Source organism: Trichosurus vulpecula, chromosome 4 (genome assembly GCF_011100635.1).
Source record: "Trichosurus vulpecula isolate mTriVul1 chromosome 4, mTriVul1.pri, whole genome shotgun sequence".
Taxonomy (NCBI): Eukaryota; Metazoa; Chordata; class Mammalia; order Diprotodontia; family Phalangeridae; genus Trichosurus; species Trichosurus vulpecula.
The window spans coordinates 1093493-1118462 of NC_050576.1; the positions used below are offsets into that span (position 1 = coordinate 1093493).

The 24970-nt window shown below is 45.9% G+C and overlaps 1 protein-coding gene across 2 annotated transcripts in view; it reads left to right on the forward strand.

The window, feature by feature from the left end:
• Positions 1–24970, forward strand: part of PIGK (phosphatidylinositol glycan anchor biosynthesis class K) — an 86014-nt gene that overhangs the window by 17958 nt on the left and 43086 nt on the right. For both annotated transcript variants that reach the window (XM_036757876.1, XM_036757873.1), the window contains exons 5-9: positions 3216–3327; positions 5057–5153; positions 6482–6599; positions 6733–6843; positions 11848–12020. In XM_036757876.1, the coding sequence (XP_036613771.1) occupies positions 3216–3327; positions 5057–5153; positions 6482–6599; positions 6733–6843; positions 11848–12020 (611 nt within the window). The remainder of the gene's footprint in view (positions 1–3215; positions 3328–5056; positions 5154–6481; positions 6600–6732; positions 6844–11847; positions 12021–24970) is intronic.

Consider the following 24970-nt stretch of genomic DNA (forward strand, 5'->3'; position numbering starts at 1 on the left):
TGTCTGTTGGCCTAACGCCTATCACAGCACCTGTTATACCACAGGTAAAGGCTGATTGATTGTCTGTTCTCCTTCATCCATCCCTTACCACTCAGACGGGTACTGCCCTAGGTCAGTTCCTCATCGCTTTTTGCCTGGGCTGTGCAATAATTCTGTGATTCTTCTCCTTCCTTCCCTGTATGAGAAATGATTCATTTAGATCCCTACTCTATTCCAGTCAGTATTAATCAGTTTGATATTTTGCATAAATCATATAGAGATAATTAGATAAGGCAAGTCCTTCTAGTGGGCCTCAAACTTTAATCCAGCATTTACCTCCTGTTTGCCAGTTATGAAGCTCACTTGTGCAGCCATAAGAACTCTGACAGAGATCTCCATCCTGCTCAAATTCCATGTCCAACTCTGGCATGGGTGGGATGCCTTGATGCTTTGGAAAGTCCCCCAACTCACTTTTGTACCTCTGGAGCATCCTGTCCTGTCCACCATGAGCAGGTGACCATTTTGTGGGGATGTTCCTTGCCTTGCCCATCTTGTGTCCACTTTGTCAACGGGGATGTCCTGTGCTTTGCACAGCCAGTGGATCTCCCTCCCCCCTGCTATTATGTCACTCTTGGCTTATCACCCAGTGGGGTTCTGTCTTTTAGCATGCGTCTTTTGCGTATTTGGGGACCAGGGGCATCTCAGATCGTGAGGAAGGTCTGAGGTCCACTTGATAGAGGGAGGCATGGGCCCTTTAATTAAGTGCTCTTGGCTTGGAGCTCTGCCTCAGTGGTATTTCTTCCACCTTGGACAATTCTGGCCCCCACAGCTCATCATCCTCCATATAGTAGGCAAGCATTCTTCCTATAGCACAGTTCTGATGGTGTCTCTCTTTTGTTCGAGACTCTCTGTTGCCTTCCTGGCTCTTGCCTGTAGGATAGGAGGCAGATTTGTTAGCTTGCCTGCCTTCTGCCTCAGTCTTCTTCCCTGCCCATGTTCCCTCCATCCTGGCCCACTTCCTCTTGGGCAGATGGGCTAGTCCTTCTCCCCATCTAGTGACCCAATCACCTTCTGTGTAAACCTTGACCATAAGCCTTGTGAAAGATACAAGGGCCTAGCCCCTATTCCTTGATTTTTCAGTTGTAGGATTCTCCCCATGGTGACATCAGACCATTAGGGTTATGGGCCACTTCTAGGCCAGTGTCAGACCCACTGCTCCATCCCATTACCCAGCCTACACCGCATACAGGCAGAGCATGAGCGACTCATGGCTGACATGTAAGCCACTCTCTCTCTCTCACCTTTTCTTGATCTCCTAGCCCCATAACAAAAGGGAAATGCACTTAATTGAGTATGATTTGTCCTTGAAGAAGCCACACCAGCTTTCTGTCATCGTTCCTTTTCCTTCTGTTGACTAATCAGTGGACCATTGAAGACATGTAGGTTAAACACTCACTTGGGCCAGTATTTAATGGTCTCCTCTAGAATTCTCTGAGAACTCAAATCCCGACTCGCCAGCCTGGGGTTTGCAGAGGCTAGTCTCTGCCCAGTTTGGAAGGTCAGGACAGCTACGCATGGCCCTCTCCCAGCCCAGGCAACTTACCCCCTTCTCAGCCTGTCACAGCTAAAAAAGTTCATCGCCTGGTGACTGAATGAGATGCTCGGCACAGTGCTTGGCCCGTAGTAGTCAATTTCTACGTGCTTATCCCATTCCATTCCGTTCTGTTCCGTTCCATTCCATTCCACTCTACCAGTTTCCCGTGATCTTTCTCTTTGTACTGAGCCAGCCAGGTCTTTGGATGGCAGATGCCAACAACCTTTCAGAACCTTCCGAGGACTAGTCACCTTCATGCAGTCATGAGGCCACTTTAGCACAAGAGAAACTAATTTATTTTCACAGAGAGCATTCATTTGTTAGGAAGTGCCTGATGAGCGACCCTCAGGAATGAAAACATCCAAAGCTGTCTACTGAGTGGGCTTAATGATGGTATTTCCCTTTAATGGCCCCATGAGTGGTCAACAGGAATGTCCCGACCAGGGCCTTCTGGTATTTCCTTCAGACAGTGCCGCCTTCTCTGTCTGCAGTCTGAATGAGTGCTGAGCATCTCATTCAGTCACCAGGCGATGAACTTTTTTAGCTATGACAGGTTGAGAAGGGGGAAAGTTGCCCGGGCCGGGATAGGGCCAGGTGTGGCTGTCCTGACTTTCCAAACTGGGAAGAGACTAGAATCTGCAAGGTTCTGGGTAGACCTGTTGCAGTGAGGTGGGCTTGAGGGTCAACAGCAAAGGAGCTGCCATGCCAGCTTGGGCAACCTGCTGGTCCTTTATGGCCTTGACTTTGTGGCCTGGTGATGTTTGGGCTCCCTCCAAGAGTGGTTTCAAGGCATTCCTAAAGCTGCATTTCCCCCTTACGTGCTTCAGCTGAAGGAGCATTTGTTATGTGATGGGCCCCCTTTTTTTTTTTTTTTGAGGTATAAGCCCTGGGTCAGTGACCCCTGCAGAAAGGCCTCTGGAGACAAGACCCTCCTTTTCCCTGGGAAAGGCAGGACCCAGGGTCCTTGGGTCTGACATCTGTCTCCACGTGGTCTCTTGGGGCAGCTTCCTAGCTGCTTCTCAGTGGGGTTTGTGTAATGTGGGGCTTGGTGATTGGGTATTGGGTGTTGTGGAGGGGCGGGCGGATCAATGCATGGAGAAGCCAAAGTGAAACTGATCTCATTTTATGTGGCTCTTCATCAGCATGAATGACTAACAGTGGATTAAGGACACTTTAAGAGCTTGGTGTCAGTGGCCACCCCCATGCGTTCACATTTGGGATTCTGGGTAGCTCTACTATGACGAAAGCGTTGGAGGGATCTGACCTTTCAGATGTGGGTGTTACTTGATGAATCCATTGGAGGTATTTGTAGGCATTTCTTAAAGCACCCACTGCCTCGTTTTCACATGATTTAAATATTAGATTGGCTTGATTCATTTCTCCATGGTAACTTAGAGCATATTTAGGGTTAGAGTTAATAATTTTACAATTTTTATAAAATTTACAGTGATGCAGATGTTTAAATGGCTCTCTTAAATGACTACAAGAAAGGAGATGTCTTTTATAGTAAGTTTTATCAGTAATAACAGGAGTTGTAAATGTTGTAATGTTATAAAATAGTAATGTAGAAAAGTGGAAGGGAGGAAAAATCATTAGACTTATTTTCCAGAGCTAGAAATGGGCTGATTTATATTTTTTTCAGGTGACTGTGGAGAACTTTTTGCGCGTGTTAACAGGGAGAGTCCCACCTAGCACTCCTCGATCCAAACGTCTTCTTTCTGATGATAGAAGCAATATTCTGATATATATGACGGGTGAGTCAAGGATTTTGAGTGGGCTTGACTCTATTGCCCTGAATATCTTTGAACTATTAGGCCAAGAATCTTAGCAGAAGAGAAAATTACTTAAAAAATAGGTACATTTTGAATAACAATTTGCTGTCATATAATTGCATACTACAGTGAATTTGTGTGTGCATTATTATGTCACTGTCCATCCCTAAGCTGAGATGGCATTCTTTGCCAGTTTTTAATTTTATTTTTCATAAGATTGCCTGGGAACAGTGTACCTGTATAACAGAACGTGAAGCAGAATCTCCCTGATGTTTTTCTACTTTGACTCAGCCAAGTAGTGGCCGAGCTACTGAGCTAACCCATCTCCTGGAGTCATTCAGTATTACATTGCTGGGATGTAAGGCATGCTCTATGTTAGAACTTACAGGAAGCAAACGAATGAATGATTTTGACACACTCTTCAAGGACTTTTTAGGCCAGAGCATGGCTTGTGTCAGCACAGTACGATCTGCTGGCCTCCTACATGTTCTCTATCAGCTTCTTGTGATGCTTTGAGCACCCACTCCAGTGGATGGGACAAGTGGTCATTCTTTCTGAGGATTATGCCTTGAAGGAGGAGATGATGCCCATATGGTGGGAATGATCCTATGGAGTTGGAGGCTATTTGCTGGCTAGAGATATCCCAGATAGGGACATATTTTCAGTGAAAACAAGACTGCCCATTCAGTTCCCAGGAACCTTGGCCCTGTTGGTGTCCTGTGGTGCCCAGCATGCCATCCCCAGTTGGCTGGATTGTCCTAGACTGTGGCCTCTACTGTGAAGGCAGAATGGCAGCCTCTTAGAATCGGAAGGAACCTCAGAGACTGTGGGACTCCTGCCAGCCCTGGCCACAATCTCTTCTGTAACAGATGGCAGCCAGCCTTTGCTTGAACTCCTGAGGGTTGGGGAGCCCATGTCCACCTGACATGGCCCAGTCCACTTTTGGATAGGCCTCGTGTTCCTTGCTGCTCTGAGCTTTGCCTTTGGAAACCAGCTGAGCTTGTCCAGTCCTTCTTTTATGTGACAAGGCCTCAGAGGATGATCATGTCCTTCCCGCCCTGCTCCCTGCCGTCCCTCTTTAGGCCTAGGTCCTATGGTGCTGTCTCCAGGCCTCTCCATTTTCTGGGGATAGTCTTTGAGACATCATTATCAAGATGATGTCTGGAACGCGCACAGTGCCTGGCACATAGTAGAAGCTAGAGAAACAGTGCTTCCCTCTCCTCCTCCCAGACATGCATCTTTCCTAAAACATGGTTGTTTGTCGATCTTTTGGGGTGTCCTGTCCTGCCTCACCCATGGACAGTCACTTCTGATTTTGGAATGGGGCTCAGTGAGAGAAAAAGTTTGCTGTACTTTTTTTTTTTGCTTGTTTAGCACGTTTTCTTTAAATTGAGCACTATTGGCAGTAAGACAGCCCCAGGATTTGGGGATCTGGAATTCAGAACTTTTATTCATCCATCTTGTTTCCCTTCTCAATGAAAATTTGAAAATCCAGTTCACCTCTCACGGAGTTAACTGTTTTGGGGGGTAAAAATGACATCTGAAAGCCCATTGATTATTCACAGAAGGGTGTCTTGGCTGTGAATTGCCTGTTAGTAAAAAACAAATGTGCACATGCATACACACACACACACACACACACACACACACACACACGCACACACGTGCATATGTCTACCTAGTAATTTACTCTGTTTTCTTTTTCCATGAGGCCATGGTGGGAATGGCTTCTTGAAATTCCAGGACTCTGAAGAAATCACCAATGTCGAACTTGCTGATGCATTTGAACAAATGTGGCAGAAGAGACGGTAAGACGTCACTTATTTTCCTAAGATAAATTGGGCAGAATGTCCTAGGAACGCATAGCTGGAGCTGTGAGGGTCCTTGGAGGTCTAGTTGATGAGGAGGGAAGGGGCTTGCCCCAGGTCAATTCAGTGATGGCGAGCCTGAGCACAGGGAGCGTATGCCCTTCATCCTCAGTTAGGTCTGTCTCCTGTTGGGAAGTGGGATGAGTTTTTAGTTAAATTCAATCAATATGTGTTAAATGCTTGTTCTCTTCAGGGAGCTCTGAATGCTGGGTAAATGGAGCTGCCCTGGGCCTCCAGGAGTTTAGTACCTTGGCCTGGGGGAGAGACAAGACACTTAATAATACTAGGAATACAAACTAGAAGTAGTCTGGAGGGCAGATCCTTCTGAGGGCTCCTTCAAGAAAGGGAAGCATTTTACCACATGGAGAGCCATGGAGCAAGGTGTCTAGTCATGAGAGCTGTTGTGAGCAAAGGGGAGAGGGAAGAGGCCGTGAGATGGTGAGTGATGGTTTAGGGAAATGGGGGCTGGGGTCAGGAGCTTGGTAAGGCCATAGGGAGTCACTGAGGGTGATTGAGAGAGGATCTCTCTGTGGCCAGGGAGATTGATTAGATAAGAGCACTTTAAAGTTTATAAAGCCAATTTGCACTTCACAAATGCTGTCTGGGAGGTAGGTGCTGTTATGTTCCCCATTTTACAGATGGGGATATTGAGGCAGGCCTTGTGAAATGCTTTGCATCTTAAAAGCCCAAAGTAAACGTTAAATGTTTGGTGATGGTGATGGTGGTGGCAGTGCAGAATCATCAGGAGTGGGCAGGAGAAGATGGAGGGGGACATCAGAGAGCCCCTCTGCAACCCTACCCCCCTTCAATTCTTCTCATTATATCTCACCTGGCTGCTCTCCTGGACTTGATCATCTCCAGAAACTCACTTTCTGCAAGATGACATCGACTGGGAGGCTCACCTCAGATCATCTTCCCTCCCACTCCCCACCCCATTGGACTGGGAGCTCCTTGAGGTCAGGGACCATCTGTTGCCTTTCTTTGTATTCCTAGCCCAGGGCTGGCACACAGTAGGTGCTTAATCAGTGTTGATTGACTCAAGAGTTGTGGCAGAAAAGGAAAAGTAGCTGGAGAAGTAACACTTTGATCAGCCAGTGTTCCATACCGGTGGGGTGAGACCTCAGGACTTGGGCTCAAATTGAACCCTTTTCCAAATCTCCCTTAGAGTGAATGCTGCTGAAGGGCCTTGGATCAGATGGACTTAAGGGTCCTGGGTGGTAAGAGGAAGTGGTCTGATGCCTCCCCCATCATTGCCTCTTGTCTTTCAGCTACCACGAGATGCTGTTTATTATCGATACTTGTCAAGGGGCATCCATGTATGAGCGCTTCTACTCTCCCAACGTCATGGCACTCGCTAGTAGCCAAGTAGGAGAAGACTCCCTTTCAGTGAGTACCACTTCCCGTTGTGGTGACGCCGCGCCTCTGTGGCTGGCTTTGTGCTGCTGCCTCTGCTGCCATCGCCGCCACCACTATCCAGACAGACAGATGCTCATGGTTCTTTTTCTTCCCTTTGTCACAGCACCAGCCCGATCTTGCCATTGGAGTCCACCTTATGGATAGATACACATTTTACGTCTTGGAATTTTTAGAAGAAATTCACCCGGCGAGCCAAGCCAACATGAACGATCTTGTAAGTCTGTCCTCTTACAATGTGTGACAGAGACAGCAGTGTCAGAGCGTAGTGAGCAGAGTCCATTGATGCTCTGCTAGGGATATGGTTATGTCTTTTAGTGCTCTCAATACTGAATCATTGTCCTGTATGTTGGAGGCCTATACTGCGACCTTCAGAATGAGTTTTCATGCAGTTTCTGACCAAATCTTCTGTTGGCCATATCTTTTCAGGTATACTTTATGGGAAATGGGCATAGTCTAGGAAAGGTAAGAACTGAATCTGATGGAATAGGACTATTTGGCATTACCACTTACGCCTGGGAAAACCTCTGTCTTTAGAAAATTTGTATATTTTTTCTAAAATAAAATTTGGATATCTTATTTTTACATCTCCTACAGTAAGACCAAATATAGCCCTCCTTTTTTTTTTTTTTTTTTGAGGAGGGGAGGCAGGGCAATTGGGGTTAAGTGACTTGCCCAAGGTCACACAGCTAGTAAGTGTGTCAAGTGTCTGAGGCCGGATTTGAGCTCAGGTCTTCCTGACTCCAGGGCCAGTACTTTACTCACTGTGCTGCCTAGCTGCCCCGAATATAGCCCTCTTTCTCCCCTTTAGAACAAAGAATAAAAAAAGAGAAAAAGTTCAGCAAAAGTAGGCAAGCTATTAAAGAAGTCTGACATCATATCCAGGGTTCTGTGCCCATAGTTCTCCACTTCTGCAAAGAGCAGGTGGAGGCACCATCTCCTGTCTCTTCTTTGGGGCTAAACTTGGTCACTGGGCTTTTATGGCATCAGTTACTGTTGCTGTCGGATGTGACGTTTCTCTGGTTCTGATGGCTTCCCTTGGCTTTAGTTCATAGAAGTCTTCCTAGGCTTCCTAGACCTCATTGCTTACAGCACAGTAATATTCTGTTACATTCATGTACCAGAATACTTCAATGCCCAAGTGAAGTTGAAGGTTCATCTCATAATAATCAACCTTAAAAAAAGGTCTTCCGGCAGCAGTACTTCCTGAAAAATAAGTGTTTGTTCCCTTTACCATTCTGTCATGTTAATGGGAGGAGGAGGCGGTAGGGGGGGGTGGGTGGGGGTGGTGGTGCAGGAATGGCGTTCTCTGAGCCTTTTGTGGCATGTCTGTGTCAGGGTGCACCATCTCAAACTTCAGAATTCTGGGCATCCCACTTGGCTCTTCCAGAGATTTCAGCTGAAGATGCATCTGTCCCAAAACTTTATGGAATACTCTGCTTTGTAGGAGTTAGCGAGGCTCATAGCTGGGAGGCTGCTGCTGATTTTGCCTTTTTGTGTTAAATTACAAGGCCGCCCCTGAAGCCCCTGTAGTGCTCCTGCCTGCCGAGGTCACAGTGACCCTTGGAAGCCTCACTAAGACGTCGCCTCCTCTGAGGGCTTTTTTGGTGGCTTGTGTTGCCATTTTTCTCTTGGACGTTCCCTGGCACACCTCGTTTAGACAGCCTTTCTAGAGTGTGAGCTCTTTGTGCAGGGGTCCTGCCTCCCGTGGGCCCAGGAACCGCGCCTCCAGTATGTCTGCCTTCCACCTGGCACCATGCTGTCCTGAGGGGAGGTGCTTCGTGTGTGTTTGTATCTCACTTCAGGGACCTAGAAGAGCTCTACCATCTGTCAGGTTCCACAGGCTTCCAGCCACATTTCATGTCCATCCCACACGTATCTCTCATTGCCGCCATGTTGGTTTGTTCCTTGGATATGGGGGTAAAAAAGAGTATTCTTGCTTATCCCAGCCTTTGTGATGATCCCTAGGTGAATCAGGCGGTTGGGTTGGAGGCCCACTAAGGCCTTTACTGAGATCTTTGATTCCACTTCCCTCTGTGATCTTCCAAACTGAGCACATGTGGCCGAGAGCCTGGGCAGGGAAGATGGAGTTTGCTGTTCCCTGTGGAGAAGCCCTGATGGTCTTTGTTACACAGGCATTAGGAAGACATGGAGAGCCTTGATGGAATTAGTGTAGGAGAGAGAACCACCATGCTAGAAGGAGGTCTTCATTGCATCCAGCTTGTCTTGAAGGCACCCCACTTCCTCCCACTTGTTCTAGAGCAGGCCTGACCTTGCCTGGCTGCCCCCTCTGCCTGTTGGGGCTCCTGTTTGAGCAAGGCCGTCACAAGAGCCCTTCAGATACCTGATGACTGAGCAAGGCTTGCCCCTTTCTACCCCACAGGTCTTCTCTTTTACGGGCTGAATATCCCCAGCTAGCTCTTCCTTCCTTTAACTGGTGCCCTGCAGGCCTCTCTCCTTTGTCAGTGTCTTGCCTCGCACACTTCCTAGGTTATCGGGATGCTTCTGGACTGTGGTACCCAGAGTGGACCCAGCTCTGCCTCCTTCCTTCTGGATGTTGCTCCATCCGTCTCTTTTCCTGCAGCCTGAGCTTGCTTGGTGTTCTTGCGCTGCCACAAACCCCCAGCTCTTTTTTCAGCGCACTTGCTGCCTGGCCACACTCCCCTCATCTTGGCTGTGGGAGGAAAGGCGTAAGATTTACAGGCATTAACAACTTGGACAAATGCTCGTGGAAGTCTTCCGCTGCTTTCGTTCTAATCAGTCATTTTTCTTACAGTATGTGAGCTTGTGGACAGTCAATACCTATGTCCCTAAACTTGGACCATGCTTGTTTTTCTTTTAGCTCTTTCTGTGTTTCTCTGTCCATAAAATGTGTGTTGTAATTATTCTGATGATTTAAACAATAATTTCAGCGACATTCCAAAAAGAGAATTTGCATCATCTTATCTTGGGGAGAGCTGGGCTTGAGACCCCAGCTTCCATGAGGAAATCTTTAGGGCTGGCTTGGAAAGGCTTCAGCAGCAAAGACAGCTTTGAAAACTCATCGACACTTTTGTTCTAGGAGAGCAGTTGATCTGTACAGACACGTGGACACACATGTACATCCATGTATATATAATATGTACGTACGCATACATTTTCAAAGGCGCTAGAGATGCAGGTGCACGCACGCTGTGCCTCACTGAGTAGTGTGGACCCGATGAGTGATTTCTTGGGTTGATGTCCTGGGGGCTGTGACCTCTCCAGGGTTTGGTGGGGCAGATACTCCGTGCTTGGAACTGGTCGAGTTTTTCCAGAAGAGTAATTAAAATTAGTGCTGCTGTAATTGAAGAATGTTGGGAAGTGCTGTAGGCAGGAAGGGATGGGGGTCAATCAGTCAGTCAACAAGCATTTATTAAGCACTCTCTGTATACTTTGGTGCTTCGTTGGAGGTCTTTGACCTCTAAGTGGTTCTTGGGAAGGCTCCAGGTGGATAAGAGGGAGCATAAAGAATGGTAAAGTGCATTGTAGATCCTGTCCAGCTATGAGAGGGCCATGTCAAGGCAGAGCCCCCAGAGGCTGTTGTTGATCACACCCGATGAAATGGCTAAGCGTTATCAGATGCAGGGGCTGGAGCCTGTTTTAGGTTGCATTCTATAAGAATGATCCAGAGTGATTTTGGTTAATGTAGGACACTAGACGTGATCACAGGAAAAGCCAGTGTTTGTCTCCCTACCTTTCTTGATTGGAGAAGAGGCAAAACAGAGAAATTTTTGGTTCAAAAAGCCCTGTTTGATGATTAATGTGGAAATATGTTTAACGTGATTGTCTGTGATAGCCCGTGTTAGATCGTATGCTGCCTTGGGGAGGAGGGAGGGAAAAACATTTGGAACTCAAAGTCTTATGAAAAATGAATGTTGGAAACTATCTTTATGTGTAATTGGAAACAAATTCTATTAAGTAGGAAAAAAAGACGTGGTTGTTAGTAGTTAGTATCAATAGCATTTGCTTTTTGAAATAAATATTAGAAGATGAGGGAACCAAGATCCCTGTGTGTGCTTTTTGCATCAGTGCTAGCTCGTGGGAGAATACTCAGTAAGCCCCAGTGACTTTCTGTCACCTCTAAAATCAAATACAGTGTGCTCTGTTTGGTGTTCAGGGCCCCTCATTGTCCACCCCAACAGCCTCTATGCCTCCCATACTCCTTACGCCTGACTCCTGGCACAGCTCTGCTGCGCTTAAATCCACTTGACGCACAAGATACGACGCCCCTCTTGAGATGTTCTTGGTCTCCCTGGGGCCTCATGTCAGTTGATAACAAAGGTCCCTTCCAGCTCCTAATTTCATCCCCCTGTAGGTTTTACAAGTGGTAAATGTTGCAAAGTTTAGGGTTTGTTTTCTTTTTAACAGTTGGAATGTCTTGCACTAGTGCCTAGACATTATGGACAGGGTGTAGCATTTGGAAATTGTGCACAGAATTGATTAGAAAACAACGTTTGAAGGCCTTTCTGGGTATAGTGATTTGGCAGGTACTATACAGAGATGGGGAGATGCCGGCCAGGAAGACTGATGTGTGCACGTGCAGACCCGAGGGATATGGATTATTTTCTGTTTATCCTCTATGTAGCTTGTCAGTGCATATTTGTTCGCTGTTGTCTGCCTTGTAAGATTATGAGCTCTTCGAGGGCAGAGCTGACTTTTGCCTCTTTTTGTATTCCTAGAACTTAGCACAGTGCCTAGTACACAGTAGGTGCTTAATAAATGCTTTCCAAAGGGCAGTGCTGATTCTCGAGCCTCTGCTTAGGGCTCTGGTGGCAGTTGCCTGTCCATCTGGCTGGTCTTTGTTAACAATGGAGGGGTCTGTTGCCTACTGGGGACGTGATGGATACTTGTCAAGTCTAAGCCAGGGAGTTGGTCCAGATGACCCTGGTGGCCATTTCCAGGACTGATTTGCTTTGTGGGCATAGTGTGACAGACATCCCGGTGGAAAAGGCTAGGTGCTAGTGGACCATGAGTTGGGAGCAGGCACGAGTGAGTCAGAGCATCAAGGGAGGAGAGAGGACCCTTGGGATGGACTCTGAAGGCGGGAGAGGGCACTGAGTAAGTGGCCCCCACGCCAGCTTGGGTCATTCACTTAGTCATGTGGTTTGTGGAAGGAAATACCTAGAAAGGCCCTTGGTAGGTGCTGAAACAGTGCAGTGATTGTGGTTATGTTGGTACTTAGTGCTTCTTTATTTCACAGTTTCAGGTGTGTCCCAAAAGTTTGTGTGTTTCGACTCCTGGACATCGGACGGATCTTTTTCAGAGAAATCCTCAGAATGTGTTAATAACAGATTTCTTTGGAAGCGTGAGGAAGGTGGAAATCACCACAGAGACTGTTTCTTTGAAGCCTGATTTAAGCTCACTGGGATACAGGTAGTTATCTTCCCTTGTTTATGAATAAAGCGTGTTCCAGCTTCAGCTCGTATATTTTCATTTGGTAGCCTTGGAGAGACAACGGCTTACACAGAAGAAGAAAACGTGGCTTGACTCAGGTGTCCATTCAGCAGATTCTTCTTAACTGCCTGCTATGTCTAAGGGCTGCCCTAAGCATGGGAGAGAGAGGCAGACGGAGGGAGGGAGGGAGGAAGGGAAGGAGAGAGAGAGAGAGAAAGAGAGAGAGATTGATTCAGAGACACACAGACAGAGACAGAGGAACAGAGAGACAGAGAGAGACACACACACATACAGAGACAGAGTCATAGACAGACACACAGACAGAGGGACAGAGAGAGAGACATAGAGTCAGAGAGACAGACAAAGAGAGACGCACACACATAGACAGAGACAGGGAGACAGAGAAAGACACAGACACACAGACAGAGACAGAGGGACAGAGAGAGACAGAGAAAGAGAGAGAGACAGACGGAGAGACGGAAAGAGAGAGAGAGACAGAAAGAGAGTCAGAGAGAGACACAGAGAGAGACAGACACAGAGAGAGAGACATTCAGAGACCGAGTCAGAGAGAGAGAGACACAGAGACAGAGGGACAGAGAGACAGAGAGAGAGACACACACACACAGAGACAAAGGGACAGAGAGACACAGAGAGAGACATACACACAGAGACAGATAGACAGAGACAGAGAGACAGACTCAGATAGACACACAGACAGACAAGGCAGGAGGGGCATCTGGAGACCAGATGGTGGGGGGCCAGGCTAAGGAGAGAGAGGTGTCAGGAGGTTGAGGATGGGAAAATCATTGATTATAACTTGACTCCATACCTTTCACTATTAAGTTGTGTTCTGTGTGTCTGATGTCATCTCTTAACGGGAATTTTTACCCCAAGGAAGTTTTAGATTGCATGTTGAAGCCACCTCTTTAAAAATGGTTCGTAACTTGTCCACTTCTTTTAAAATTTTCTCTCATCGGTGTTCATTTGCAGTGATCAAAGATAAAAGAAACAGCACAGACTATTTGTAAGATTTTAAGTTGACACTATCCCTTATTTCCTGTTACACATTTTGAACATCTAGCATGAAGTTTTGCTTTTCTCTTCCTATAGTTACATGTTCTAAGAAATAGCTTTTGTGTGGGCAAAAGGAGCTCTGGTTATAACACTTGGGTTGTGTTGATAATTTCCACTTTGCTTCTTTAAAACTGCTAAAATACATATTGATTGTAGCAAACAGTTCGAGTAACTTACCTACTGTACGTATTACCAGAACCTTCTAAAAATTCCCATTGAATAATAAAAATAGAAGGATGTAGGCTTACTGGAAGGCAGCCTGTTACTGGTTGTTATTTGGAGGCTTTCGGAGTCGCTCCGGGTACTTGCCCTCCCTGGTCGGCTCCTCTGCCGGCCAGGCCTGCCTTTGAATCCTTCTCCATTTCTTCACAATGGCGCTGATCAGGGACAGTGTTTTGTTGCCTTTTAATCTGAGCTTTTTCAGGAGACCTGGAGGAGCATGTGGGTTTTGGATGAGTAAAGCCATGTTAGCCTGAAAGTTGGTGTTGAAAATGCGTATGCAGCGAATGCATACCAAAGCGAAGGATATTCTTAATTTTTTGTTGACTCCTGGGAGAGGCCTCCAAGCCAGATGTCCATATTATTGAATCTTTGCGCCCTCTAGTGTTCTAAAGCGAGCTGTTTTTATGTGGATTTTGGTTCTTGGTGCATTTATTTCTGTGTCCCCATGAATGGCATCCCTAAACTGCATTTTAAGGCACACATACTGCCTAGATCCTCGGGAGGTACCAGAGAGTAGTCTCATGTACCTAATATCATGAAACAATTTTGTGTCCTGCTTATTGTTACTGATGCCATCTGTGTCCTCACCATTTCTAATTCAGTTCTATTCAGCAGACCTTTATTAACCATCAGCTTTGTGCAAGATGCTAGGCCAGGCTCTAAGCTTGTAGAGACAGATACAAAACAGGCCTTGTCCTCAAAGAACTTATATTTTACCAAGAGACCATTTTATGTGCACAAATGAGTATAGAACAAGGAAACTACTTGGAGGAGAGAGAACATGAACAGCCAGTGGGGATCAGGGAAAGGCTAATGGGGAGGGGGCACCTACGCTGAGCTCTGGAGAAAGACTGGGATGCTAGGGTGGCGATGAGGAGGGGGTGGCATGCCAGGCAAGGGTCATGACCTGTGTAGATGCACACTGGGAGGAAGGAGTACTGAGCCCAGGAGACAGCTGGCAGTGTGGCTTGGTTGGAATGGAGTTTATGAAAGGGGAGCAAGTGTGAGACAAGGCTGGAGGGGCATCTGGAGCCCAGATGGTGGGGGCCAGGCTCACAAGTGCATATCTGTCTCGTAGCTACTGGGGAACCGCTGACGGCTTTTGAGCAGAGAAGTGATGAGGTGAGCTCCTGGCCTCAGTTGGTTACTCTGGTAGCAGAGACCACTGGCACATCAGTGAATTAATCTTTAAGCACTTATTAAGTGTCTGCTGTGTGCCTGGTGCTGTGCTAAACCCTTGGAGGGAGCGTGCATACTGCAGGGAGAGAGAGCCTGTCTGTGAGTGTTACGGGATGTGCTGGGCATCATGACATGTAGAAGACTGTATGTTCAGTCATTGAAGACATTTTGGGGAGGGGGGCACCAAGAGCTGCAGAAGGAAACTAGGGATGCCAGTAGGTGCTGTCAGCTTTAACAGCCACATGATTGTTGGTGATGATGGTGATGATAGCCAGCACTTAGATGGTGCTTACTGTGTGCTGGCTTTACAAATAGAACCTCATTTGGTCCTCACAGTAGCCCTGGCAAGGAGGTGCTGCCGTTATCCCCATCTCACGGTCACAGGTTGTAAAGTGACTTATCCAGGGTCACCCGGCTAGCAGGTGTCTGAGGTTGGCCTTGAACGTGGGTCTTCCTGACTCCAGGCCTAGGGCCCTGAGCCCCGAGGTGCCCCCTCACCGCTTCATATTCTTTCTGTTTCAATCATGTATTAGCATTGGAAGCCATGTTGTAAGGGATTGAAAAGCAAGAGGGTGATGGGGAAGAGCAGGGAGAGGTGAAACTTTGTAGCTGTTTGGTATTGGAAGAGGGAGAGCTGAAGAAGAAAGGATGCCTGGGGCTGAGGACAGTCCAGCGATGGGGACTGAGAAGGAATGATCCTTCAGGTAAGAGGGGAAGGGCAAGAGAGCTCAGGGTCATGGAAACCACTGAAGACAGCTGGCCTGGAGGAGAAGATCGTCCATGGTATTGAATGGTGCAGAGAGGTCAGGAAGGGAGAGGATAAGAAAAGGCTGTTGGATCGGGCTGCTTTGTAGAGGAGGGTTTCAGTGGAGAGGCAGTGAGAAGCCAGTGTGCTCGGGGTTAGGGGGACAGTACGAAGAGAGGAAGGGGAATCGTCGAGGATAGTTAGTTTTGTCAGAGAGTTCAGCTGAGAATGGGTGGAGAGTGGGGATGGTAACTAGTGGGGGTGGGGGGGAAACTCGGAGAGAGCAGGGTGACAGCAGAGGCTGTGTGCCGCACAAGAGTCCTTCTGCTCGGCCTTAGCAAGAAGGAGAAGGCCCAGCCTGGGGAACCTGCAGGGAGGAGAAGGTTCAGAACAGCGGCTGTGGATGAGTCAAAGTTGTCTCTTTGAGACCAGATCACAGGAGTGTATAGCCCCAAGCTTCTCCCTGAACACAGGACTGTCTTTTCAGTTGTGATGCTCTTCCTGGAGATGTTGTGTTGTTGGGAGCCATGGAATGCTCTGGTCTGTGAAGAACTGAAGTTGGGGATCACCCAGTGAGCATGGCAGGGTCCGTGGTGGTTTGTAAAGGAGAACATTAGAGAATGCATGACAAGAGACTTGAAGGAGAAGAAGCCACGCTGCTGGGCAGCTGAGGGGCTCCGTTGGCGCCTGTGCGGGGTCAGTGGAAGCTGGGAGAGGGCCAGGCTGGGACATTAGACTGACCTCCTAGGATGAATTTATGGTGAGGGGAGGCATGTTCCTGGAGATATGGAGTGAGGAAGCCCTTCCTGACAGTGAGAACATCCCTGGGAGTGTTTGTCTGGCCAAGGCTGGAGAGCCATTGGTGGAGTGGGCCCAGTCACCTCTGGGCTCCTCCAGCTCAGAGAGTCTCTATACACTTCAACATGAGTCCTTCACAGTTTTTCTCTAACTTGGGATGGTAATTGTAAATAATGTGCTTTTCCCTTCCCATCACCCCTCTTTGAAACATCAGTAGGACAACTGAAAATAAAGTAACCTGACTGTCATGTGAGCAGATTTTAGATCCAGTTGAGGTGTGCCGAGTAAGAGAATCGGGAGGGTGTTTTCTCGGTCTGTGTGTCCTGGGCTTAGATGTAGTTGTCAGAATTTGGGTCTGGGGTTAAAAATTTCATGCCTCCAGAAGACCCTCCATTCACACTCACGTGCTGTTGCTATTTTGGGTTGCTTTCCTTTCTAAAAATAACCTCTCAGGATCTTTCAGAACCGAATGGATATTTAATGCTTTGCAATTAATGATTTTTTCCCTGTTACTCTCCACCAAATTATAAAATGGCTCATTATGCCTCCTCTGGTTCTGAATCAATACTGTGTTTGACAGTATTTGCTTTTTACACATATTCCCCAGCTGCTGGAACCATTTCCTTTGGTCCTTTTTGTTTTTGTGGGGATTCCTTCCCCACAACTTTTAAAGATCGCATTGGAAGGTTAGAATCCGAGCTTAGGAATTTCATCTTGTGATCAGTGTTTAATAAAAAGGTAAAGACCCTCTTCTGACTGTAATTAGCTTTAACTTCTTTAAGAATGATTAAAGCTTTTTGGGTATTCACTGATTTTAATGAAAGGATATTGTGTATTAGGACCAGGCCTACAAATGAGGCCAGACCTCCAAATACTGCAGGACTCTGAGTCTTCATGGGTTCATCACTCACAGTTCATCACACATACTTGAGGATGGACCAACATCTGGCCCCTGATAGCTTCATCTCGGTTCAGCTGCACTCACCTTGCCCTGGCTTTATCCAGTGCTCCTTTGTCAGATTAAGAGTCTTTGTGAGTTCATGGCTTGTTGTTATAGTTGTCTGACTTTCCATGACCCCACCTGGGGTTTCCTTGGTGGAAGTATTGGAATAGTTTGCCATTTCCTTCTCCAGCTCATTTTGCTGATGAAGAAACTGAGGCAAACGGAATGAAGTTGACTTGTCCAGGGTCATACAGCTAGTAAGAGTCTGAGGCTGGATTGGAGCTCAGTCTGCCTGACTCCAGGCCCCACCCGTTATCCACTGGGCCACCTAGCTCCCCTAAGTTCAGGATCAAACACAAAGTGCTGTTTGGCAGGCAAAGTATTTCATAACCTAGTCTTCTTAGAGCACACTCTGGGACATGTCCCCTTTGATCCAGTGACCCTGGCCCCCTGGCTGTCCTGTGAACGAGAGTCGCCATCTCTTGGCTGGGCATTCTCTGCCTACCCTCCTTGCCTGGAATGCTTGCCGTCCTCTGCTCTGACCATCGACCGCCCTGGCTTCCTTCAGGTCCCCACTAAGATCCCATCTTCTACAGGAAGTCTTTCCCAACCCTGCTTAACCTGTTGTCTTCCCTCTGTGGATTATTTCCTATTTTTCTTGTTTGTATACATGTTTACTTGTTGTCTCCCGCATTAGATTGGGAGCTACTTGAAGGCAGGGGCTGTCTTTTATCTCTTTTTGTATCCTCAGTACTTCACAGTGCCAGACACGTAAGTGCGTAATAAATGCTTGCCTGGATTTTTGTAAACATTTACTAACCTTGAGATGAGGAATGGGCAGAGTCATTTTTAATTTAAGTATTATTGATTAATCTTTTAAGTTCACAGTAAAAAAAAATGATTGAAGTTCCTAAAACCTGTTGGAGTTGGCTGGCTTTTTTTTTAGTGTTGTGCTCTTTAATGTGTAATGATGGAGGAAGGCAACCCCATGCTTTCTTCTTGGGATTGTCACTCACCAGTTTCTTCCTGATTGAGCTGAAGACAGTCCTAGAAACTGGAGGTGGCCACCATCTTCTGGGCTGTGAGTACCTTCAAACCAAATAGGAGCACAGTGAGACAGACAGAGATCTTGTTCTAACAGCTCCTGTTCAAGTTGAACAGTTCTTTTCAAAAAAAGGGTTTTATTAGTATTTTTTTAATCACCTAAATGTCCCTTATAGACCACTATTCTTTTTTTAAAAGAAACAGAGGAAGAAGAGAAAAAAATATTTCATACACCTGACTGATATGCACCATTTTCAAAACAGTTGACATCTGCCATGTTCCTCATGTTTCTGTTGAACAATGGACACTCTTGAAGATGAATCTTACTCAGAGATAGACTCCCTAGAAAAGATTCTAGATAAAAAACCCTGAAGCTTCAGACTGGAGAAGGAGGTCAGACCGCAGTCAGGCGACAGGTTCTTGTCCTTGGTTATCTAGATCTTGCTGTAGAATAGTAGGCTCTGTGTTTTGGAACTAGCAGAATTCTTCCTCAGTCCCCTCCATGACCCCTTCATGGGATGTGGGAGAGGCACCACCAGATTAGAGAAGTCAGTCTGATTTTCAGGAAAGGGAATAGAACAGTTTGCCAACTATGGGCCTGTGGGTTTTCTTTCTCTTCTTGGCAGAATGCTAGAAAGGATTATTAAAGAGACATTTGGCAGAAATCTGTTAAGTTAAAGGGTGGCTTCTCTGAGAAGAGGTCATGCCAGACTAACCTCATTTCCTTTTTTGACAGGATTAATGCTGTGCTTAGAGTATACCTGGATTGCAACAGAGCTCTTGGTTGGCTCCCATTTTACTCTTTGGGAGACAGTGGAGAGATATAGACTAGACGATAACATAACTGATGCATTCACGACTAGTTGGATGAATGGAGTCAGAGAATAGTCATTTCTGGTTCAGTGTCAGCATGGCTCAGAGTGGCTGGTGAGTACACCAGGGATCTCTATTTGGTCCTGTGCCACCCTGCATTTCTCTCAGTCACTTGGCCAAAGGTATCAGTGGAGGCTCATCAAGTCTGCTGATGACCCAAAGCTGGAAGGACACTGGACAAAAGAACCAGGGTCCAATTTGATCATGGACATGATATTGGGCCGTATGTAGTATGATAAAGTTCAGTTGAGATCAATGTCAGTTCTTGCACTTGGGGACAAAAAGTCAACTTCACAAATAGAAAATACTAAAGGCATGGATAAACACTAGGTGTTTGGGAAGTATCTGGAGGTTGTAGTGGACCACAAGCTCCAAATGAGTCAGCAACATCATGTGGCTTCAAGAAAAGCTCGTTCCGTCTTGGGGTAGCATTAGGAGGGACATTGCTTCCAGGAATAGGGTGGAGATGATCCCATGATACTTGGCTTTAGTCGAGACTCATCTGGAATATCGTGTTCAGTTCTGAGTACCACAGTTTAAGAAGGAAAAGGGAAGGAAAAAGAAGGCAATAAGCATTTATGTAGCACTACATGGTTCGCTTGAGAATGTCCCAAGGAGGGCACCTGAGATGGTGACGGGACCTGAGTTCATGGCAAAAAACCTGGAAAAGAGAAGCCTGGGGAAGACATGAGAACTGTTTATTTGAAGGGCTGTCATGTGGAGGAGGGTTTGGGTATGTCCCGTTGGGCCACAGAAGACAGAACTAGCAGTCAGGGTGTCAGGAAAGACTTTTCTGACAATGAGAGTGGTCTAAATGTGGAATTCCCTGCAAGTCACTGAAACCTTTGAGGCTCCAGGCAACTCTCTGGAATTTTAAGTTTAACTTTAAGTTCCAGAGAAGGGCATGCCTGCCCTGTTGGAGAGAGTTCCTCCTCTGGGAGGTCCCTCTATCCTTCCCTCATCCCTTAGTATATGAGACTCCTTCCATTCGAAAACCATCCTTGGTGAAAAGAACCCCCCTAACTCTGTGAGACTCTGCAACCCAGCAGTGCCCTTCAGGGGCAGATACAGCTCCAAGACTAGTTAATGCAGATGGGATGCTGTAAATTCAAGGTCCCTATAGACTTGCCTGATGCCAAGAGAGGCACTCAAGCACAGTGGAATATCTCTCACCCAACATGATAGCAGTTTAGTGGAAATACTTGAGAAAATGGGGCCACGGATCTTGGTGGGCAGTCCCACAGGTTCACTGGAACTTGGCCATAGAACAATGGATGGATTTTTTCAGCTTTCTAAGTAATTAGGCAAGTAGCCTTGTCTTCAGTAGCTAGACCTTTGGCCATTGGCGGCATACTCTTGTTCCTAAATGTAGCTTCAGTTTTATTTATTTATAAATTTCATTGACTAAGCAATTTTGATTCACTTGATTTATAAAATATCAAAAATTGATCATTGAATAATTTATGATTTTTGTGACTTGAATAGTTTTTACTGAATTTTTTTAATATTACTTTGAGCAATTGAATAATTAATTTCAGAGGCAGCTGGGGAGCTTTTCTTTAAGTCCGTTACTGTACCTAAATGGTATTGTAGTTGACAGTGACTTTAAAAAATGAACAAAATATATAGGAAAGCATGTGAATTGAGATCTGATTATAGTAGTCATTCCGTACTATCCTAGAAAATTATGAAAAGAGATTTTCAGAGACTTTGATGATGAAGGCTGTGATTCTCAACTGTTGCTTATGGAGAGTATGTAAAGGTATTGCTCATGTCAAGGAGATGTCAACATTCTGAAGATGAAGTGAGTTTGAGTTCTCTTTCCTGGAAGCCTAGGTCCCACGTAGTCCTTTTTTTGAAGAGTAAATGTTGTGAAACTAGATATAAACATGGTATTACAAAGTGACTAGGAATGGGACTGTGTGCGATGTGCCAGCAGGGGCTCTTTTCTTGTGCCATATATGAGAGATGGCCTCTTGAGCTATATGGGATGCCCGAGATGGGATCCCAATGCCTGTGGGATACTGGACCAATTGGTACCATAGCATCCTGGAAGAGCGAATGAACTTTTTTTTTTTTTTTTTGGGCAGGGCAGTTGGGGTTAAGTGACTTGCCCAAGGTCACACAGGTAGTACATGTGTCAAGGGTCTGAGGCCAGATTTGAACTCAGGTCCTCCTGACTCCAGGGCTGGTGCTGTACTCACTGCACCACCTAGTTGCCCCTGCGAATGAACTTTTTTTATTGCATGGAGGATTTGGAGAGTTTCTGGCTTAGAATTACAATGTCATTAAGCTAGCAGTTGGAATCTGTTCAGACTGCTAGCAAACATGAAAAATGGTGATTGGCACTCCATTCAGCCTATCATCCTTGAGCAGGCCCTGGAAACATCTGGAAAGGCCCTTTTGGCCAGAAGATGGCAGTAACATTAAACATACGGACAGCTAGAGCAGTTCCTTTTGAAGAAAGGTGATAGATTGAGGTGTTGGCTAGAGGGCCTAGTAGAAGATGTGTTTCTGAGTATTCCTGACCAGAGAAAAAGATCCTTGGTCCTGTATGCTCTTCGTGCTTTAAACAATTGGGGAAAATGTTTTGTTCTGTGCTGATACTTGTGTCTGATTTACCAGAGCCCAGGACACTAGATTTTAATTGACAAAATAGGTTATTTTTAAGGGAAAGAGTGGGGGTGGGGGTGAGGGGAGGATGATCATTTACACTTTCATTGGAGGAGGAAATTCCTTTCAAGGGTCATTTTCCTGGTTTGCTTAAATCTTCTCTAACAAGATAGAAAAGCCACAAAGACTGAAGATATTCTCCCCAACGCCAAGACATTGGGAATAACTGCCAACTAAGGATTAATCAGAAATGAAGGTTTACGTTTCTGAAATTAGAATTTGTCAATGAGTGAAATAGTTTGGGTTTAGAAAACTGTGTGGTTTGTGGAGCAAAGAACGCCTCCCAAAGCCTCTGCTTAAGGACGGCTCCCAGGCGGACTGTCTCTTCATTTCCTTCTGATAGGACGCAAAAGGTCCCAGCTGGGTCACTTCCCCTCCTCCCCCCAGCTTCCTTGAGAGTATGGACTGCTTTTCTTTTTCATGGTTGTGTTCCAGCACTCCCCCCAGAGCTCTTGGCACATAGTAGGTACGTAATAAATGTTTACCGGCTGACTGCCAAAAGTATGGTTATACACATTTGCAGAAATAGGCCTGTTGCCTGAAGCAAAGACTAATGTTATAACAATAACACAATATTTAGTGCAAGCATGTCCCTGTATAGGATTGATGATTCAGTCAACTATGCATATTTTAGTCATCAGTAGAAATCTCTTAGCACAGTTTAGACCCCATCGCTTCTGCTGGAGTCATAGTATTTTCTGCTATTTGTCACTTTTGGGGCACCTCAGGAGAGCTCTTTTGATTGGCATCAACCCATTGGTCAGTAATCTTATGGTTGTTTCATTTACATTGTTATGAAGCCCACTAAGTGCTGTCACGTAGCCCAGGTCTGCATCTTGTTCCGAAGGCTCCTATGAGGAGACCAAGGGAACCATTTAAATATGAAAAACAAGCAAGTATATGGAGAGGGTCCAGGGTCCAGGGGGGAAAAGGAATAAATGTTGACATGTTAGAGAGAGGAAGAATGTTTGCCATCCTTCACATGTGCTTCAGGGCCTGGGGTCCAAGGCTTACCCAGGGAGTTTGTCCTAGTTTGGGCTTGTCTGCTGGGTGAAGCTGGGCACTTGACACATTGACAGTGTCTGTGCTGTTCTTACCTACTCCAACAGTGACTGGGTTAGTTTGGTGTAACTTGTTTTTTGTTCCTAGGAACTACTGCTTTCTCTAAATCTCTCTCTCCCTCCTTTCCTCGCTCTGTCTCTCTCTCACTCTCACTGTCTGTCTGCCTGTCTTTTCCTCTGATAGTTGCTGACGTTCCCAATGTGCCGCCTGCACGACCTCTCCATTGTGCCACAGAAAAGCCACATCTCACGCGTTTGCTGTCAGCTTGGTTTCATCATTTATTCTCCAGAATTGTGACACTTCATCTGGGCTGCCCATTTGGGCTATTGTTGTCATAGATATGTTTTCCCCTTGGCTCTGTCATTTTCACAAGTCTTACCATGTTTTTACGAATTTCTCTCATTCATAGTTTCTTCTAGTGCATTGCTGTTTCATTACATCATGTCAGGCAGTTTGTTCAGTCTTTCCCTAATTGATGGGCGCTCCCTTTGTTTTCAGTTGCTACCAAGAATGCTGCTATGGATATTTTGGGATACATGCAACCTCTCTCTGTGTCATTGACCTCTGTAGAACACAGGCCAGTAGTGGGGTCACTGTGCATAAAAGATTAATGCCTTTTCTCATTTTATTGCAAATTGTTTTCTAAAATAATTGCCCTAATTCTCATCTCCACTAAAAGGGTATCAGTTTGCCTCTTTTCCCATAGCCCCTTCAACGTTCATTATTTCCATATTTATCCATATCCATTATCTTTGATAATTTGCTGTATGTGGGAAGAAACATCAGAGATGTTTGACGGTACATTTCTCTTGTTAGTGTGTGGTTCTTGAGCATTTGCATTTCTTTTGAGAACTCTTCTAGGCCCTTGGTGAATAGCTCTTGATCCTACATGTTTGTATCAATTCCTTCTACATTTAGAATGTTAAATTTTCCTCAGAAATCTGGTTCAAAGCTTTCCCTACAGTTGCTAGTTTCTCTTTTTAGGCCATTTGCATTGATTTTGTTTGTGCAGAGGGCTTTTCATTGGAGAAGAGTCAGATTGTCTTATTTTTAATCATTACTCGGACTGCTTAAGAGCTCTATTAAGAGGCTGCATTGACCAAAGGCAAAATGATCTCTCATGCGAATGGGCAGGACCCTGACTATAATATTAATAATAATAATAATGATATATAAACTATATGATATATAGAAATAATAAATAAGAATAAGAAGATTAATTAGAGCCAGACGTTTTTAGTCCAGTCCCTCCAGGGAGCTGTCAGTGTGGAACCATGTTCTCTATGTGAGTATGGATTTGATGTGTTTTTTAAGAGCATGTCTAGTGCTTATCTCTTTTGGGTCTGCCCCAGTGTTTTTGACGCTAAGCGGAGGGTGACTGAGAGTGGCTGGGAGGCCCAGTGAGCAGGAAGACTCATCTCCCCAAGTTCGGACCTCCCCTCAGACAGACACTTCTCAGCTGCATGACCATGGGCCAGTCACTCCACCCTGTTTGCCTCAGTTTCCTCATCTGTAAAACAAGCTGATCGAGGAAATGGCCAACCACTGCAGTGTCTCTGCCAAGAAAACCCCAGGTGGGGCCATGCAGAGTCAGACGTGACTTAAAGCGGGAAGTGTTCCCCTCCCCCCAGAGTGGTCAGAGTCATTGATGCTTTACAGAGTACGCCTGGGCTGGGATAGAGGAAAACCAAACAGTAGCCGAGCTCTTTTCAGTTCTGGTCTCTCCTGCGAGGAGCAGAGTCATTAGCGTTTTAGCAGGGGATGACCCGGGTTGTTACCAAATCCAATTGTAACTTTAAGCAAACCGTTGTAGCAACTGCAACCTGGAAGTTCATTAATTGGACAGCTCCTTTTGCTTTAATTAAAATTAAATTAATTTAAATTTTAAATTGAATTAACTGAATTTAGTAATAATAATAATAGTCATGCATGCATGCAGTTATGACCCTGATGCATTCCAAGGCCTTAGGATACCTTTTGAACCATAAAAAAAACATGAAGTGTCATTGAACATGAAGTTTGGTGTCATTTTACTGATGAATTTATTTTCAGTACATTAAAGAGTTATGCTCTTTCTAGTGTAGATGCTTCATCCACCAACTCCTCTCTCAGAACCTCCAGAAATCTTTGAAAGTCGCCTGGCATTCTGATGGGCCCTCTGTGGCCTTGGCCTGAGCCTTGTCTTTGCAGAGAGGGAGGATCTAATGGAACTTGGGCTTCCACCAGCTTGTGAGAGCCCCATGGGCCTTCGGGTTGGGACTTGGCTACGTTTTGGTTTCTTTTCTTCCTTTGGAAACAGGCATGGTGTAAATCAGA